This window comes from Xyrauchen texanus, chromosome 29 (genome assembly GCF_025860055.1).
Source record: "Xyrauchen texanus isolate HMW12.3.18 chromosome 29, RBS_HiC_50CHRs, whole genome shotgun sequence".
Classification (NCBI taxonomy): Eukaryota; Metazoa; Chordata; class Actinopteri; order Cypriniformes; family Catostomidae; genus Xyrauchen; species Xyrauchen texanus.
Window position 1 is genome coordinate 40,267,396 of NC_068304.1, and position 16,274 is coordinate 40,283,669.

A 16,274-nucleotide genomic window follows, 5' to 3' on the forward strand; every position below is an offset into this window, starting at 1 on the left:
TCATCCAGGTGGATGCACACTGGTGGTGGTTGAGGAGAGTCCCCTTGTTCAGTAAGCGAGCATCTAGAAACACCCTAGCAACTGCATAGCAACATCCTGACAACCACCCTAGCATCATGGCGGAGTGTTTTGCACAGGAAAACACCACTCATGTTTTCACGTTATGTCGTTGAACAGTTGTTGGTCTTGCCACTTTAGATTTGACAAATTCCCTTTTTAGTGACTGTGGACACTTACAAGACCCGGAGATGACATTCAAATTAATATAATCATAATTAAAATGACGTAATTAAAACAAATAAAAATGTCGTCTTGAGTTACCATTTTAATTTTTATTGTACTTTGAAAAAAAAAGATGCAATGTAAGTGAATGGTGACTAACATTCTGTCTGACATATGATGTTGTGGGACAACATGAGGATGAGGAAATGATGGTTTAAGTTTTACATGTGTGTGAACTATACCTTTAATTTTGTTATTGATTGTGTGTGTACCTTTCTAGGACAACATCTTTCGGCTGGGGTCCTCACATTTTGAGAATGGCCGTGGTAAAAGCCCTTATGATGCCAAACTGCAGACAGCTTCCCTACTGATCGGTGAGTGTTTCCATCTTTGCAGTGGCTGTGTATGTGTGTGACATCCACGTTGCCCTAAATATGACTTTTATTTTGTGTTTTTGATTGGCAGATGGGGAGCTGTACGCTGGGACATCGGCTGACTTCATGGGGCGGGACTTTGGCATTTTCAGAACTTTAGGCAAGCACCATCCAATCAGAACAGAGCAGCATGACTCCAGATGGCTCAACGGTGAGAATTTGTGCTCAATTTCAAAGAATCAAATTTGCGAGTCCAAAACATCACGATGCTTACATTTTCCATTATTATTTTTTATTTAATTTGTAATAAATGCTTTTGGGACATTTCACATGGTCAATGTCCCACATTTGATAAGTGAGTACATAAGAAAATGTGCATAACTATTCTCAGAATTTTCTTTTATGGAAATAACTTTGTATATTCTAAGGTATGCAAGAAATAAATAGTTAATAAAAGTAATATTTAAAAAAATGTGTTCACCAAATCAAAGCCTGGTGGTGTAACAAAAGCAGATATTTTGACATTTTTATGAAAAAGATGTCAACCAGAAAAAACTTCTTGATATTCGTAACTCAAAATGTTTTTTATTTGTCAATTTATTTTGCATTTTTTACCTTAAAACATAAAAAAATAAAAACAATTATATATTTTTTCTTTGTATTTATTTATCTATTTTATTGTAATTTTTTTTTGGTTTAAAATATTATATTTTTTTCTTCTTTTTTTTTGTTGTAAAAACCAACATGGACACAAAGATAAAAATTCTAAAAAAAAAATACAAATAAATACAAATAATGACGTGTGTTTTAAACTAGATTTTTAGAAGAATTACATTTTTTATAATCTTGGACAAGCTTATTTGTCAATGACCCGAATACATGCACACAAACACATAAAGGTACAGTATTTCAGAGAGAAAGAGAGATTTCCAGAATTTCAACGTTTTAATCGGTTTGAAAAAATGTTATCATATTTCAGCAATTCAAACCTTGTATATTGTGTATTATGTGTGTGTCTGCATGAACGAGTTTGACAGAACGGGCAGTTCGTGACCGTTATGATTGAAAAAACGAAATACTGTCAAATTTTAAAATCCCACCATTTCCTTTAGCTGAGAAGCTTATAATAGTCTGTTTAATGCAGGTGTAGATTTAAAGAGGTGCACATTGTCACTGGTTAAATGGCAAGTTCCATTGTGACAACTTACCCCATACAAAGCATAACCCTTCTATTGGGGCAAGTTGTCACACAAGGTCTGTTTCTTTTTTCATGGGAAATATTGTTGAATATGTTCAATAGCTTTTTTGTAGTAAAGACTTGAAGGTTTGTGCCTATTCAGAAATTGACTTTCAAAAATAAACCTTGCCTGAGAAATATTCACTGGAGTAAAAGTGTGACAACTAGCCCCGTCCTCCTCTATGATGAAGCTTAGAATGAAATCGAGAACGGTTTTGCTTTAAAAGTTTTGGGTCCATACTAGTATACTCTTATGAGAGTATGTTGCTTTGTTTTTAAGTTTGTTTGTTTTTTAATAATTTTTTGTACATTTGATTGTTTGTTTATTCATCCAGATCCTAGATTTGTAAGTGTGCACCTCATCCCAGAGGGCAACAACCCAGAAGATGACAAGATCTATTTGTTCTTCAGAGAGAACGCCATCGATGGGGAACAGATCAGCAAAGCCACACATGCCAGAATCGGACAGCTGTGTAAGGTACACACACACACACACACACACACAAACATCCATTCCTCACCATCTCACGGTGGTCAGACAGGTAGCCGGGCGGCCCGGCAAGTTTTCTGCATTTGTATTCACCTCTGTTTTTCTGCGGCTGTGCTCTCACCCCCCACCGTGAAACTTTAGAGATATCTAAAATGTCACCGGAGCCATCAGCCGAGAGAACAAAGACTCCTCTGTGGAGACAAATGTGAGACTTTGGCAGACTCACATCGCTCAAGTGCAAGTCCATAGCTTGAAGCGGCAGAAAGGTGTTCTCAATTACAGGTCGCTCGGTATTCCGGTATGACTGGAATCTTTCCCTTGCCACCGCAGACAATTGTCTCATTATGCAGAGAGTGTGTTTAGTTGATGCAGTGCATTTTCCAGCACGGCTAATTAGAGCTGATGAGAGTGTGAGACTGTTTATATTACTCCTGTGTTTCACATGCCAGCTGCCATATTTTAAGATTAGGGACTTATGCACAATATACACAATTGTGTATATAGCGGCTTGTGGCTCAGGTGGTGGAGCGGGTCGGTCACTAATCACAGGGTTGGCAGTTTGATTCCCGGCCCACATGACTCCACATGCCGAAGTGTCCTTGGGCAAAACACTGAACCCCAAGTTGCTCCCAATGGCAGGCTAGCACCTTGCATGGCAGCTCTCCCGTCATTGGTGTGTGAATGGGTGAATGAGACTGCTTTGAAATCAGATAAGGTTAAAAAATACGTAATATAAGTGCAGACCATTTACCCACCTTTCAAAAATTACCGATCATTATCAATTATCAATAATTGATAAAAAACTCTGTGTGAAGTAAACCAAGGTGTGCCAAGAATGACTGGAATCTACTTCTGTCAACATGACATCAAAATTGACCCTCTTTGCTTTGTTAAAACAGTACACATGTCCGGCCTCATTGTGCTCGATACATCAGTACATTCAGAATTGGGAGGGTAACTTCTAAAAAATATTCCACTACAGATTACAGAATTCATGAAAGTCCTACCTTTATTAAATGTGTATTTTCATCTGACGGCAGCTAGCAGACGGTTGGTTTAGCTAGTCTGTCAGCTATTCTCAATACTTTGGATTACTTCTCCAGGCAGATTTTCCAGTAGCCTACAATCAAACTAAATACTCTAATAAATAAAAACTAAATATTCTTTGAAAAAAAGCCTAAATATTTGCATTGTTGCTTTTGTGTTAATGTGCCCTCTGTCTGCTCATATGAATGTAACACATCATAAGAAAGTGTTATTACCCGCGGTTTAAACACTGCTCAGTTTGCATCATGTAGAGTATGTGGATAAATGTTGTCCAGTGTCATTTCATGCTGACTTGTATATTCTTGTAAATTCTGTATAATCTTTAATAAATGAGCTGTTTTGAGGGAAATGCGAGGTAAAATGTTACACTTGTGTTTTGGTTGTGTCTGACAGAACGACTTTGGAGGCCACAGGAGTTTGGTGAACAAATGGACCACCTTCCTGAAAGCCCGTTTAATCTGTTCTGTGCCAGGCCTGAACGGCATCGACACACACTTCGATGAACTGCGTAAGTTACCCATGCCATGTGACATCCTTGTTAACGTATTTAATGCACAGATCGATATATCGGCCAGTTGTTGACCAAAGTTAAGCCATTGATCATAAGCATTCATTTATGTTCAATAATTAGTTATGCCTATAATTAGGCCTTATTGCACATTTTTAAAGCATAAGTCCTAAGCAAAACATTGATCTGATGACAAAATATTAAATGGCAAAATATCGGTATCGACCTATAGTTTTTTGTTAAAGTCATGAGATTGATTCCCAAGGATCACATACTGTAAACTGATAAAAAGTGTATGCATTGTAAACCGATGTCTGCCAAATGAATATCTAAATGTAATTGCCTCACTAAAAATCATGTTTGACCATTTACAGAGGATGTTTTTGTCATGAGCTCCAAGGATGCTAAGAACCCTATTATCTATGCTGTATTTACAACATCCAGGTATTACAACATCCACTTTACACTAAACTCCCATTTCCCCAAAGCCTATCTGCATATTCTGTGTCTTCAAATCTCGATAATTGCGTTCTGACTTAGTAAATCCCTTCAGGCGAACTTGTGAAAAAGCTCATGATTGCTGTTTTTGGGGTTTACAGTAACATCTTTAAGGGCTCAGCAGTGTGTATGTATAGTATGGCAGATATCAGGAGGGTGTTTCTGGGCCCCTATGCGCACAGAGATGGGCCCAACTACCAGTGGGTACCGTTCTTGGGTAGAGTACCGTACCCAAGACCTGGCACGGTAAGAGCATTCTTGGACATTTGGCTCTACAAATGAAATAAATTACTATTTATATTGACCGCTTGCATTTTAACACATGTTCTCGACTCTCATTGTCTGGATGGGGACAGTGCCCAAGTAAAACATTTGACGGTTTTGAATCGACAAAGGACTTTCCTGATGACGTCATCATGTTTGCCAGAAGCCATCCGGCTATGTACAACCCAGTCTTGCCCGTCAACAACCGTCCAATCATAATCAAAACTGATGTTGACTACCAGTTCACTCAAATAGTGGTGGACAGAGTGGAGGCCGAGGACGGACAGTATGATGTCATGTTTATTGGCACTGGTGAGTGTACAAGAGCACAAAAGTCTTGTTCTTAATATTTGCCAAAGGGAAGTTGATAAGACAGACCCACTGTGAGCTCTGAGGTTGTTAATCGTTGTAAAATCGATGGAAAATGGAATGGCCAATTCCCACTACTTAGTAGGACCTCATGGTGGCACGTTTACTCGCCTCAATCCGGGTGGCGGAGGACGAGTCTCAGTTGCCTCCACTTCTGAGACCGCCAATCCGCGCATCTGATCACGTGACTCGTTGTGCATGACACCGCGGAGACTCACAGCATGTGGAGACTCATGCTACTCTCCAAATCTCCACACGCCCCATTGAGAGCGAGAACCACTACTCGCGACCACGAGGAGGTTACCCCATGTGACTCTACCCTCCCTAGCAACCGGCCCAATTTTGTTGCTCAGGAGACCTGGCTGGAGTCACTCAGCACACCCTGGATTCAAACTCATGTCTCCAGGGGTTTTAGTCAGCTTCAATACTCGCTGAGATACCCGGACCCCCCAAAAATCTTGTTTTTTAAGTGTAAATCCTGCTGTAGAATTACACTACCTATGATCCTGAAGCGAACAATCCACCAATTAGAGAATCGCTGCAAACAAATGGGGTTTTTCCACTGCACGGTACAACTTGACTCGACTCTACTCACTTTTTGGGGGTTTTCCACTGTGGATAGTACCTGGTACTTTTTTAGTATCACCTAAATACAAGTTCCAAGCGGGCCGAGCCGATACTAAATTTGACGTCAAAATCCTGCAGATCACTGATTGGTCAGAGAGAATCGTCACTACCAGCGTCACTGGATTTTCGACACGGGACATCAACCTGCTAGTTTTAAAGTTAGCTACAGTGATAGCAGGACCATTTTATTCACGCGACTTTCGAATCGTAAAAAGAAATGGCTGTGTGCAAAACCACGCCGTGGTCAATAAACAAGGTGCAGACGTTCCTCTCGTTTGCGACGAACGAAACGAAAACGTCTTTCAGGAAGTGTCTCAGCTGTTGGCCGCACACCACCGGACCAACAACAGTGTAAGGAAAAGTTAAAAAATTACTTTAAAGTGACTACAGAACCATCAAGGAAAAGTGGAAGTGGTTCAACCAAATGGACGCTATCTAAACCGTTGAGCAATGGGAGGGAGAGTGTTGTTGGAGTCATGATGGAGGATGGGACGTTTTGTTACATTAACTCTATACTCTGCTTGAAAGCGTCACTTTATTTAGTTGAGCAGCTACAGGAAAGCTTCTAAAACAACCAGACCAATTTAACTGTTACACTTGTGTAAAATCATCATGATGCAACAACTGCTTTATGCAGCACAATGAGCTAGCAGCTAACAGCTAGCGTTCGTGTTATTGTTTTGGTCAGTTTGTATCGTGTTTAAGATGATGTCATGGCAGTAGAGGTGACGTAACTATGACGATCATCCTATAATCCCACCGATTCGAACCATAACGTGCCGTGGAAAATTGCCAAAAGTGCGCCAAAAGAGCGCACTCTTTACATTCAAAACTACTTTTATATTTTTATACATCGGAATATTTTGCATTGTTAATACACTTATAATCTACAACATTAAATAAATATATTTTCATTTTCACTTGCTTTTTTTTTGTTGCTTCAAATCAAAGTTTATAATGTTGTGATTCACCTCAGAGCTGGTTGGTTTGGTTAATGGCTTACAGCCAACAGGCCACTGTTTCACACTCTATAACATATAATAACCTTAATAACAACATATAGGTTTATATAGAAAAACTTTTCATATGTATATTGTTGTATTTTTCCACTGCAGACATGGGCACTGTCCTAAAGGTGGTATCAATCCCCAGAGGAACATGGCATGATCTTGAGGAAGTCCTACTGGAGGAGATGACAGTGTTCAGAGTAGGTTTATAATGTTTATATAATACAGATTAATTCACACTCTTTATGGAATGCTGTATAGTTATCCAAGAACAGAGAGACAACTGATATACTGATATGCCAAAAATATACTTCCCATGCACAGCATATGCACTCGTTTAAGTAATTAAAACATTGTTTTGATAGGAACCAACTGCTATTACTGCCATGGAACTCTCCACAAAGCAGGTAAACATTACAACAACCTCAAACAGTCAATCAATAATCTCAGTAAACTCTGATGCATTTTTGAGCTGCCTCATGCACTTTATCTCACTTTGAAATGTCTTATTTCATTCCACTAGATGGCAGCAATCACTAGAAATGTTTTTTTTAAATATGAAAGAAAAACATTCTCTATCATGTTCCATCACAATACACAGATGTGAAATGTAGGGGGCGCTCTAACACATTTTATCCCTCACAGATGTGCTCGTCCATTGACATTCAGTCTAAATTTCAGTCCAAGCACCTCGTTATCGTTTCATTGAATATTTCGGCCTCTGAGTGGACTACAAGCTCAATCTATGTGTCATTAGAAAGATGAGAGCCCAACATTTAATCATCAGTAGTCGAAAGCATATTTTATGATGATCTGATTTGCATGCTTTTTCTGCTGGATGGAATATTTTGTATTGGACATTTAATAAATAACATTGGATTATTCAGCCAATCAAGTAACAAATGACTCATTTTTATACAACTGCCTAAGCTGATATTGTTTTTAGCTATTCAGAGCTTATAGTAGCAATAATATGTGCATTAAAAATCATATTACATTTAATGATTCTTTTGAAAATATTTCAGGGCAACACAGTAAACTGTACTGTCAGAATCATGAGAATGAGAGCTTTAATTTGGTATATGACTTGTCCATTTAAGTGCCATGTGACTTTTTTTTATATTTATCTCCATTTTCATATTTCTAGGGAGTGCTAATTTGCGATGCAAAAATGTTCGGGCCTTATTTTGTTATTTTGTGTAACATAAATGCAGAAGTGATGGTATTGAAACGATTCTAAGCTTTCAAAGATACCTCATATGCCTGACCTACTGTATGTATACGGGAACTTTAATGTTTTGGGTGAATTTGTTTTTCAAGATATGATTCAAAATTAATTTTGTGGTAATAAACATCGTGCTTAATGTGCTCCAAGTCTGAGGAACACAATGTGAGTAATAGGCGATCTGCAGGGAACAGAACTGGCCTTACATATGAGTTTGGGGGTAATAAAGTGAATGGAGCAGCTAGCTTTATTTTTCAGAACAGCTAGATTTATCATGTACCCAAAAACCTAGACACACACACACACACACACACACACACACACACACACACACACACTGCTTGGCCTCCAGCAACATTACGCAGAGCAGGGGCTGCTGTCATAGTCACTCACACAACACAGCAACATGAGGTTCTGCCATTACAGGCCACACACACACACACACACACACACACACACAGCAGCTGGTTTTACACTCAGGTCATCTGCAACTGTGTGTCCTTCTTTAGACGGTGTGAATAATCAAGCCGACACTAAGAGGGTATCTGAAGGGATATATAATTAAACAGCCCCAGAGAATGTTCCTGTATCCAGCATACTCGGTGAAACTAGAACAGTCATTAACTCGGCTATCACACAATGAAACAGCTGCCCAGTGCATGATGAGACACTTGGCCCACTGTAAAAACTTTGGCCGTCATGAATAGTTCTGTGGGTCACATCATTATTTCTTAAAAGAAGGTCTCATTCTCTCTATTTTCCCTCTGCAGCAACAGCTCTATCTGGGATCCGGCCTCGGGGTTTCTCAGATGCCTCTGCACCGCTGTGACGTGTACGGGAAGGCTTGTGCAGAGTGCTGTCTGGCTCGTGATCCGTACTGCGCCTGGGACGGCTCGCAATGTTCCAGATACTTCCCGACTGCTAAGAGGTATACCAAAGCAGGGTTATTATAGTTTGTGATTTTTCGTTTTTATTTCTGATTTATTTCTATCATTTGTATATTTATATATTCTGTATTTTATTTCTATATTTTATTATTATATTACATAATATTATTTCTATATTTTATTTCTATTTAGTCATTTATTTCTTTTGATATAGTTTTGATTTTATTATATTTTATACTTTTTATATTTTTATACTTTAAAATATTTTTTACTTTATATATTCTATATTTATTTATATATTATTATTAAAATATTTATTTTTTATTTCTATTTAATTTGATCCTTTCTATATTTTTAAAAGTTCGATATTTCTATATTTTATGTATTTCTATATTCCATATTTTATTATTATTATTATATTATTTCTATATTTTATTTAAATTAAAAAATGTATATATATATTTCATTTGTCATTCCAGTTTACTTTAGTTTTTGTTATTTTTCACACTTGTCTGTTAAATATGTGGTGCAATTTAAATATTAGATTTTCTTAGCAATGGGCTTATTTTCTAAAATCCCATTGAACTGAAAATATACAAAAGATCACCCACTTATTTATTTATTTATTTGTCTTTCCTAAAAAAAAAAAAAAAAAGCAGCAGTAATCCATCAAATGATGAGGCAGATTTAAGTGTGCACATATCCAGACACGTGCCAAAATTCCTTCAGTCAATCGGGCAAATAAACGGCATCAACAAGTGATTCGTTCATAGTGAATTACTCCCTACATGTCAAAGAGCTCTTGTCCAAGTAATGATCAATCTTTGTAATCCTCTCCTTCAGACCATCAAAAGCAAACTGTCTATTTTATCATCAAGTCTATTCAAAAACAAGAACAAGATGGGGTCCCACATTTATAATATACAGTCCATGTCCAGTTGCATATACTATTTTTGTGTAGCTCTCAGAGAGGTTCTTTGTGTGCTGCTGGAGGCAAAAAGACTTCACATATTGCCAACATTACTGAGTTGCCTTGAAGGGACATTCATGCAAGTATATTCAGGACACATGTTGCCTGATAGCACTTTTTTAGAAAGGTTTTTGAGCATAAGAGCTGGCTGTACTACATAGAGACTAAATAGCCCGAAGCTGAAACTGGTTTGAATTCATGCACACTCCACAAACACACACTCATGTGGCGCTGGGTTTGATTTACTACAGTAGTATGATGGCGAGAGCTCGCTGCGAGACGGATATGTGTGGGAGTGAATATGTGCACCCGCATTCACCTGTATGTTCAAATTCTCTTCTGCGTTTGTGTGTTTTATGCTCGCAGGAGAACGAGGCGGCAGGATATCAGGAATGGAGACCCTCTAACTCAATGTTCAGATCTTCAGCATCACGGTAATCATCATGGATCATGTGTAATAATATGTCTAAATCATGCGGTGATGGATCAGTAGAGGACAGTCATGTTTCATTCTTTGAACACACAATGATTGCTCTGCTGTCAATAGATAGAGTTGCTCTTTATGCATGTTCACACTTGAGTTCTGGAAGTACCTTGGTAGTTCGATTGACGATAAGTTAAGTTGCAACTCCAATACAGAGATGCTTTGTAAGGAGGGCCAGCAACGACTGTTTTGTGATAGTAGTGATGCTGTTTTTCTCTTTGGTGATTGTGGCACGATGGAGGGTGGGGCCGGGTCGTGATTATACACACCCGGTCCCTTATCAGGCTAATTAAGCCTCCGAGAGGGATAAAGGGCGACTGCGGAGGATGGTGCGACGAGAGAGAGATCGTTTACGGACATGTCCGTCATGTGTGTGTGTTTGTCTTTTGTTTAAGTTATCATTAAAACTATTATTTATATCGTCAAGCCCGTTCTCGCCGCCTCCTTGCCCGTCTAAATCACGTTACACTGGTGCCGAAATCCGGGAAGGAGGAGGGATGCCCGTCGCGGAGTCCTCGACACCTCTCCACATACCCCCATCGCCCAACTCAGGCCGGGGACCTCTCTAGCCTGAGCCTTACTCCCCCACATTTCTGGGGAGAAGCCACTGCCTTTTCGGCCGACCCAACGGCGGATGGTTTTTCCTGCCTCTGTGAATCTGGAACAGCTCTAGGGAAAGGAGAGGGGGAGGGAGGAGAGAAAGAGAGCAAGAAAGAGCGACAGGGAGAGAGAAAGGGAGAGAGTGAGAGAGATAGGGGAGAAAAAAGTTGCTTGTCGGCTCCCTGACATGCCGCCCACTCGGTCCTCAGCCAGCTGGTCCACCTCCATCCACAATGCCCGTCGTAGGCACTCTGAGTAGTCTCGCTCAGCCATCCCTTCCAGTAGCCTGCTGACGAACCCGTTGCTTCTCACCAGATCGTGTATCCTTGGCAACGCATTCTTGAGCCTGCAGCGAGGACTCCAGGACAATTTTCCTGGGTTTCGAAACCAATGTAAGGAAGTTCTTGGAAAGAGGATGCTGGTGCCGGCTTGACAAAACACATAAACATTTATTGTTGCACTTTTCAGTCGCACGCAATAAGGCCGCTTTTCAGCGGTACACAAACGGTTTGTTTTTCAGCTTCACTACACATAAACTCTGTTGTCTTTTCAGTTCAACACTACACATAAACTCTGTTGTCTTTTCAGTTCAACACTACACATAAACTCTGTTGTCTTTTCAGTTCAACACTACACATAAACTCTGTTGGCTTTTCAGTTCAACACTACACATAAACTCTGTTGGCTTTTCAGTTCAACACTACACATAAACTCTGTTGGCTTTTCAGTTCAACACTACACATAAACGCTGTTGATTATTCAGTTCAACACTACACATAAACTCTGTTGTCTTTTCAGTTCAACACTACACATAAACTCTGTTGTCTTTTCAGTTCAACACTACACATAAACTCTGTTGTCTTTTCAGTTCAACACTACACATAAACTCTGTTGGCTTTTCAGTTCAACACTACACATAAACTCTGTTGATTTTTCAGTTCAACACTACACATAAACTCTGTTGATTTTTCAGTTCAACACTACACATAAACTCTGTTGGCTTTTCAGTTCAACACTACACATAAACTCTGTTGGCTTTTCAGTTCAACACTACACAAAAACTCTGTTGATTTTTCAGTTCAACACTACACATAAACTTTTCCAGCACAACACAAACAGCTTAGTTGAGTCTCTCTCTTTCCCTATATCTCTCCACAACCCCAGCTCTCGACATGGCTTTATCTCTGTCTCCACACAGTGGCCGCTTGTCCCGATCCACTTTAAGAGTTTGGTTTGGTAACGTGTGAAAACCAATCCAAACTCTGGATGAGCACGAGATGGCATTCATATATTGAGAACAGAACCGCTCTGAAAACACGAGCCTCACGCATGCTCTGATTAGACATACTAAGGACAGCAATGTTGGGTGAACTGTCCCATTAAGCGTGATAACACACTGGCAATGATGCAGTCACGCCATCATACTTCTCTTCATTTGTGAAGCTGTACCTTCATACAAGAAAGTGCCGGAAAATAAAATTTGATTAGAAGCCCAAGAGATAATTGCTACTGTTCATAACGTTTTAGTATTTTAATTAAAGATCTGCATTCATGCCGTACAAGCCAAGGTAGTGTTTAATTAAAGCTCTGAAAATGAAACACGGCCTCAAATGGTCATTTCACTGTTAATGACACATGTTTTACTACTGAGAAACTGTTTCACAGATGTTGGAGAAATATAGGTTGCAGAACATACACTTACACAAACACACACACATGTACATGTAGATATACATCGCAAGGCCACTTGAATCACATTGAGACCACACACTGATTTCCTGTGTGAGAGTTTTTGGAGTTACGGTGGCACAGCAAAGCCACAGCAATGCACACTGGCTTTTAATAGTGTCGACTTGAAAAGGATGGCAGAAGAAAATGAAAGACAGAGGGATGAATGGTGTTTAAATGAGAACATTCTGGATGAATACATAGGCGTGAATCTCATGAAGATGGTCAAGAAATGTCTAGGCTAAAATATAAAAATATATAATTCCAAAAAATATAAAGTTATACAGTATATGTGTATATATCAGCCTAATTGAGGGAGCTAAACGGGCACAGCACAGGCTGGAGAGGAGATGGAGTGATGTGGTACAGGACGATGTGGAGCTGAGTGGACTTGCCACTGTCTGGTACCAACGGTGTCAAGATTGGCCTCTTTGGAGGAGGCTCGTGAAGGACGCTACTGGGCAGTTGGAGGCAGTCACCCTCTAATTAAAACAGAGGGCAGAGGAGCAATGCTCACAACATCGAGCGGAGCACCGGATGTCTAAAGCATAGCAAGTTGGCACTGTAGGGGGCACAGGTGGTCCATAAGCCAGTCGTCTCAAATAGTCGACCCGTGGCATCTGGGTCTGCCCAGATCTCCTTCGACACTTCGACCTCCTTCGACACTTCACATGGCCTCAAGGTGCACATAGCCTGGTACAAGCGTTGTGGTGACGTCACCGCCACTTAGTGGTGAATGGCGGTTGTTGTTGTATATATATATATATATATATTTATTAATTTTTTTGCCAATAATGGGATGTAGCCAAGACTTTAAGGTATGTGTGTACAGAAATGGACTTTCAAAAACAATCCTAGTCTGATAAATATTCACTGGAGTGTGAAAGTGTGACAACCAGCCCCAGTCTCCCTAGTGTTCTTTGCATTCCTTTAGACCTGAACATATTAAGAGATGCGTGTGTGATATCATATGGTCTAAATCATCCATTTGTCTCCTCATCATGGAAGAATCATGATTTCTTACTTCTCTCTCCTTTTCTCTCTCTTGTACAGATGATGCAGATGGAGATAGAGGTCTGCTGGATAAGACAGTATATGGAGTTGAGAATAGCAGCTCATTTCTGGAGTGCAGTCCTAAATCTCAGCGTGCCCTTATTTACTGGCAGTTCCAGAGACATGGAGAGGACCGCAAACTGGAGGTATTTATTCTGTTGTGTGCATGGTTGTAACTTCGGTCAATATCATGTCCCAGGGTTTGAATTTTATTAAAATAAACATTTTATATATACAGTGCATTCAGAAAGTATTCACAGTGCTTCACTTTTTCCACATTTTGTTATGTTACAGCCTTATTCCAAAATGGATTCAATTAATTATTTTCCTCAAAATTCTACAAACAATACCCCATAACGACAACATGAAAGAAGTTTGTTTGAAATCTTTGCAAATGTATTAAAAGAAAAATCACATGTACATAAGTATTCACAGCCTTTGCTCAATACTTTGTTGAAGCACCTTTGGCACCAATTACAGCCTCAAATCTTTTTGAATATGATGCTTCAAGCTTGGCACAACTATTTTTGGGCAGTTTCTCCCATTCTTCTTTGCAGGACCTCTCAAGCTCCATCAGGTTGGATGGGGAGCATCGGTGCACAGCCATTTTCAGATCTCTCCAGAGATGTTCAATCAGGTTCATGTCAGGGCTCTGGCTGGGCCACTCAAGGACATTCACAGAGTTGTCCCGTAGCCACTCCTTTGTTATCTTGTCTGTGTGCTTAGGGTCGATGTGCTGTTGGAAGATGAACCTTCACCCCAGTCTGAGGTCCAGAGCGCTCTGGAGCAGGTTTTCATCAAGGATGTCTCTGTACATTGCTGCATTTATCTTTCTCTCGATCCTCACTAGTCTCCCAGTTCCTGCCGCTGAACATCATCCCCACAGCATGATGCTGCCACCACCATGCTTCACTGTAGGGATGGGATTGGACAGGTGATGAGCTGTGCCTGTTTCCTCCAGACATGACGCTTGACATTCAGGCCAAAGAGTTCAATCTTTGTTTCATCAGACCAGAGAATTTTGTTTCTCATGGTCTGAGAGTCCTTCAGGTTCCTTTTGGCAAACTCCAGACGGGCTGTCATGTGCCTTTTACTGAGGAGTGGCTTCCGTCTGGCCACTCTACCATACAGGCCTGATTGGTGGAGTGCTGCAGAGATGGTTGTTCTTCTGGAAGGTTCTGCTCTCTCCACAGAGGAACGCTGGAGCTCTGTCAGAGTGACCATCGGGTTCTTGGTCACCTCCCTGACTAAGGCCCTTCTCCCCCGATCGCTCAGTTTGGGCGGGCGGCCATCTCTAGGATGAGTCCCGGTGGTTCCAATCTTCCATTTACGGATGATGGAGGCCACTGTGCTCATTGGGAACTTCAATGCTGCAGAAATGTTTCTGTACCCTTCCCCAGATCTGTGCCTCGATACAAACCTGTCTCGCAGGTCTACAGACAATTCCTTGGACTTCATAGCTTGGTTTGTGCTCTGACATGCACTGTTAACTGTGGGACCTTATATAGAACAGGTGTGTGCCTTTCCAAATCATGTCCAATCAACTCGTTTTTACCACAGGTGGACTCCAATCAAGTTGTAGAAACATCTCAAGGATGATCAGTGATGCACCTGAGCTCAATTTTGAGTGTCATCGCAAAGGCTGTGAATACTTATGTACATGTGATTTCCACCTGCTTTATATAACAAAATATCAATGCCATGAAATTCTAAAGTGTAGCTTGAGTGTCAAAATGAGTGTCAATTATGGCATTTCATAAAAACTCTGTTGTTGTCAATAATATTTACCGTCCTGAGTGCATATGTCTGTGTGCTTTTAGATCACATCCAATGAGCGGGTGTTGGGCACGGAACAGGGTCTGTTGATCCGAACTCTTCACCAGAAGGACTCAGGTGTGTATTACTGCCACGCCGTCGAGCACGGATTCATCCAGACCCTTCTCCGCCTCACGCTCAACATCATTCCCACCGACTACCTGGATGATCTCCTGCACCGAGACGCACCCGACAGCAACGAGCCGACCGATGGCAAGACGTGGTACCGCGACATCATGTCTCTCATAAACCCACCCAGCCTCAACAGCGTCGACCAGCTCTGCGAACAGGTTTGGAAGCGAGAACGCAAACAGCGCAGGCAGAAAGCCAATCTACTGCATGCCAGCCAATCACATGCCACTAAGTGGAAGCTGCTGCAAGAGAACAAGAAAGGGCGCAACCGCAGGACCCACGAGATGCAGCGGGCACCCCGAAGCGTGTGACCACCCTTGAGCCAAACCACAACAGAGGAGAGAGACTTCTGCTGTTCCACGGAGGGGAACGCTGAGACGGGAAGTGCGTCATTACACGCTTCCGTCAGTGTCCAAGTGTGTGTGTGAGAGAGACAGTTTTACTTTCCAAACCTGAGCACACCTTCATTATCATGATGCATTGCCACTTGAACTCTGAGAGGATCGCAAGATGCCAAGAGACCTGTAAATATGACATAAACATGTACTGTGAAAGACGTTTCAGTCTGATTCATTTGATGAGGGACAAAAGTAAACGTGGACGATACTGAAAGAACACTGTTCAGCTCAAGCACAAATAACTAGTCAATAATATTTTGTGAATAGTGTGTTGATCTTAACATCTACTGTATATCTTTGTATCTGCATTGAGCGTTCGGCCCTTCTCAGTTTGTATCC

General features: G+C 40.7%; 1 protein-coding gene across 1 annotated transcript in view; it reads left to right on the forward strand.

Annotated features, from left to right (window-relative positions):
* The window catches only part of LOC127622740 (semaphorin-3ab-like), a 44,399-nt gene that overhangs the window by 26,365 nt on the left and 1,760 nt on the right, over nt 1-16,274 (forward strand). The window contains exons 5-17 of the mRNA XM_052096808.1: nt 503-596; nt 688-807; nt 2,169-2,311; nt 3,764-3,878; nt 4,253-4,322; nt 4,478-4,622; nt 4,733-4,952; nt 6,752-6,843; nt 7,009-7,050; nt 8,639-8,796; nt 10,092-10,159; nt 13,591-13,736; nt 15,411-16,274. The exon at nt 15,411-16,274 is cut by the window's right edge and continues 1,760 nt beyond it. Of these exons, the coding sequence (XP_051952768.1) occupies nt 503-596; nt 688-807; nt 2,169-2,311; nt 3,764-3,878; nt 4,253-4,322; nt 4,478-4,622; nt 4,733-4,952; nt 6,752-6,843; nt 7,009-7,050; nt 8,639-8,796; nt 10,092-10,159; nt 13,591-13,736; nt 15,411-15,848 (1,851 nt within the window). The 3' untranslated portion in view covers nt 15,849-16,274. The remainder of the gene's footprint in view (nt 1-502; nt 597-687; nt 808-2,168; nt 2,312-3,763; nt 3,879-4,252; nt 4,323-4,477; nt 4,623-4,732; nt 4,953-6,751; nt 6,844-7,008; nt 7,051-8,638; nt 8,797-10,091; nt 10,160-13,590; nt 13,737-15,410) is intronic.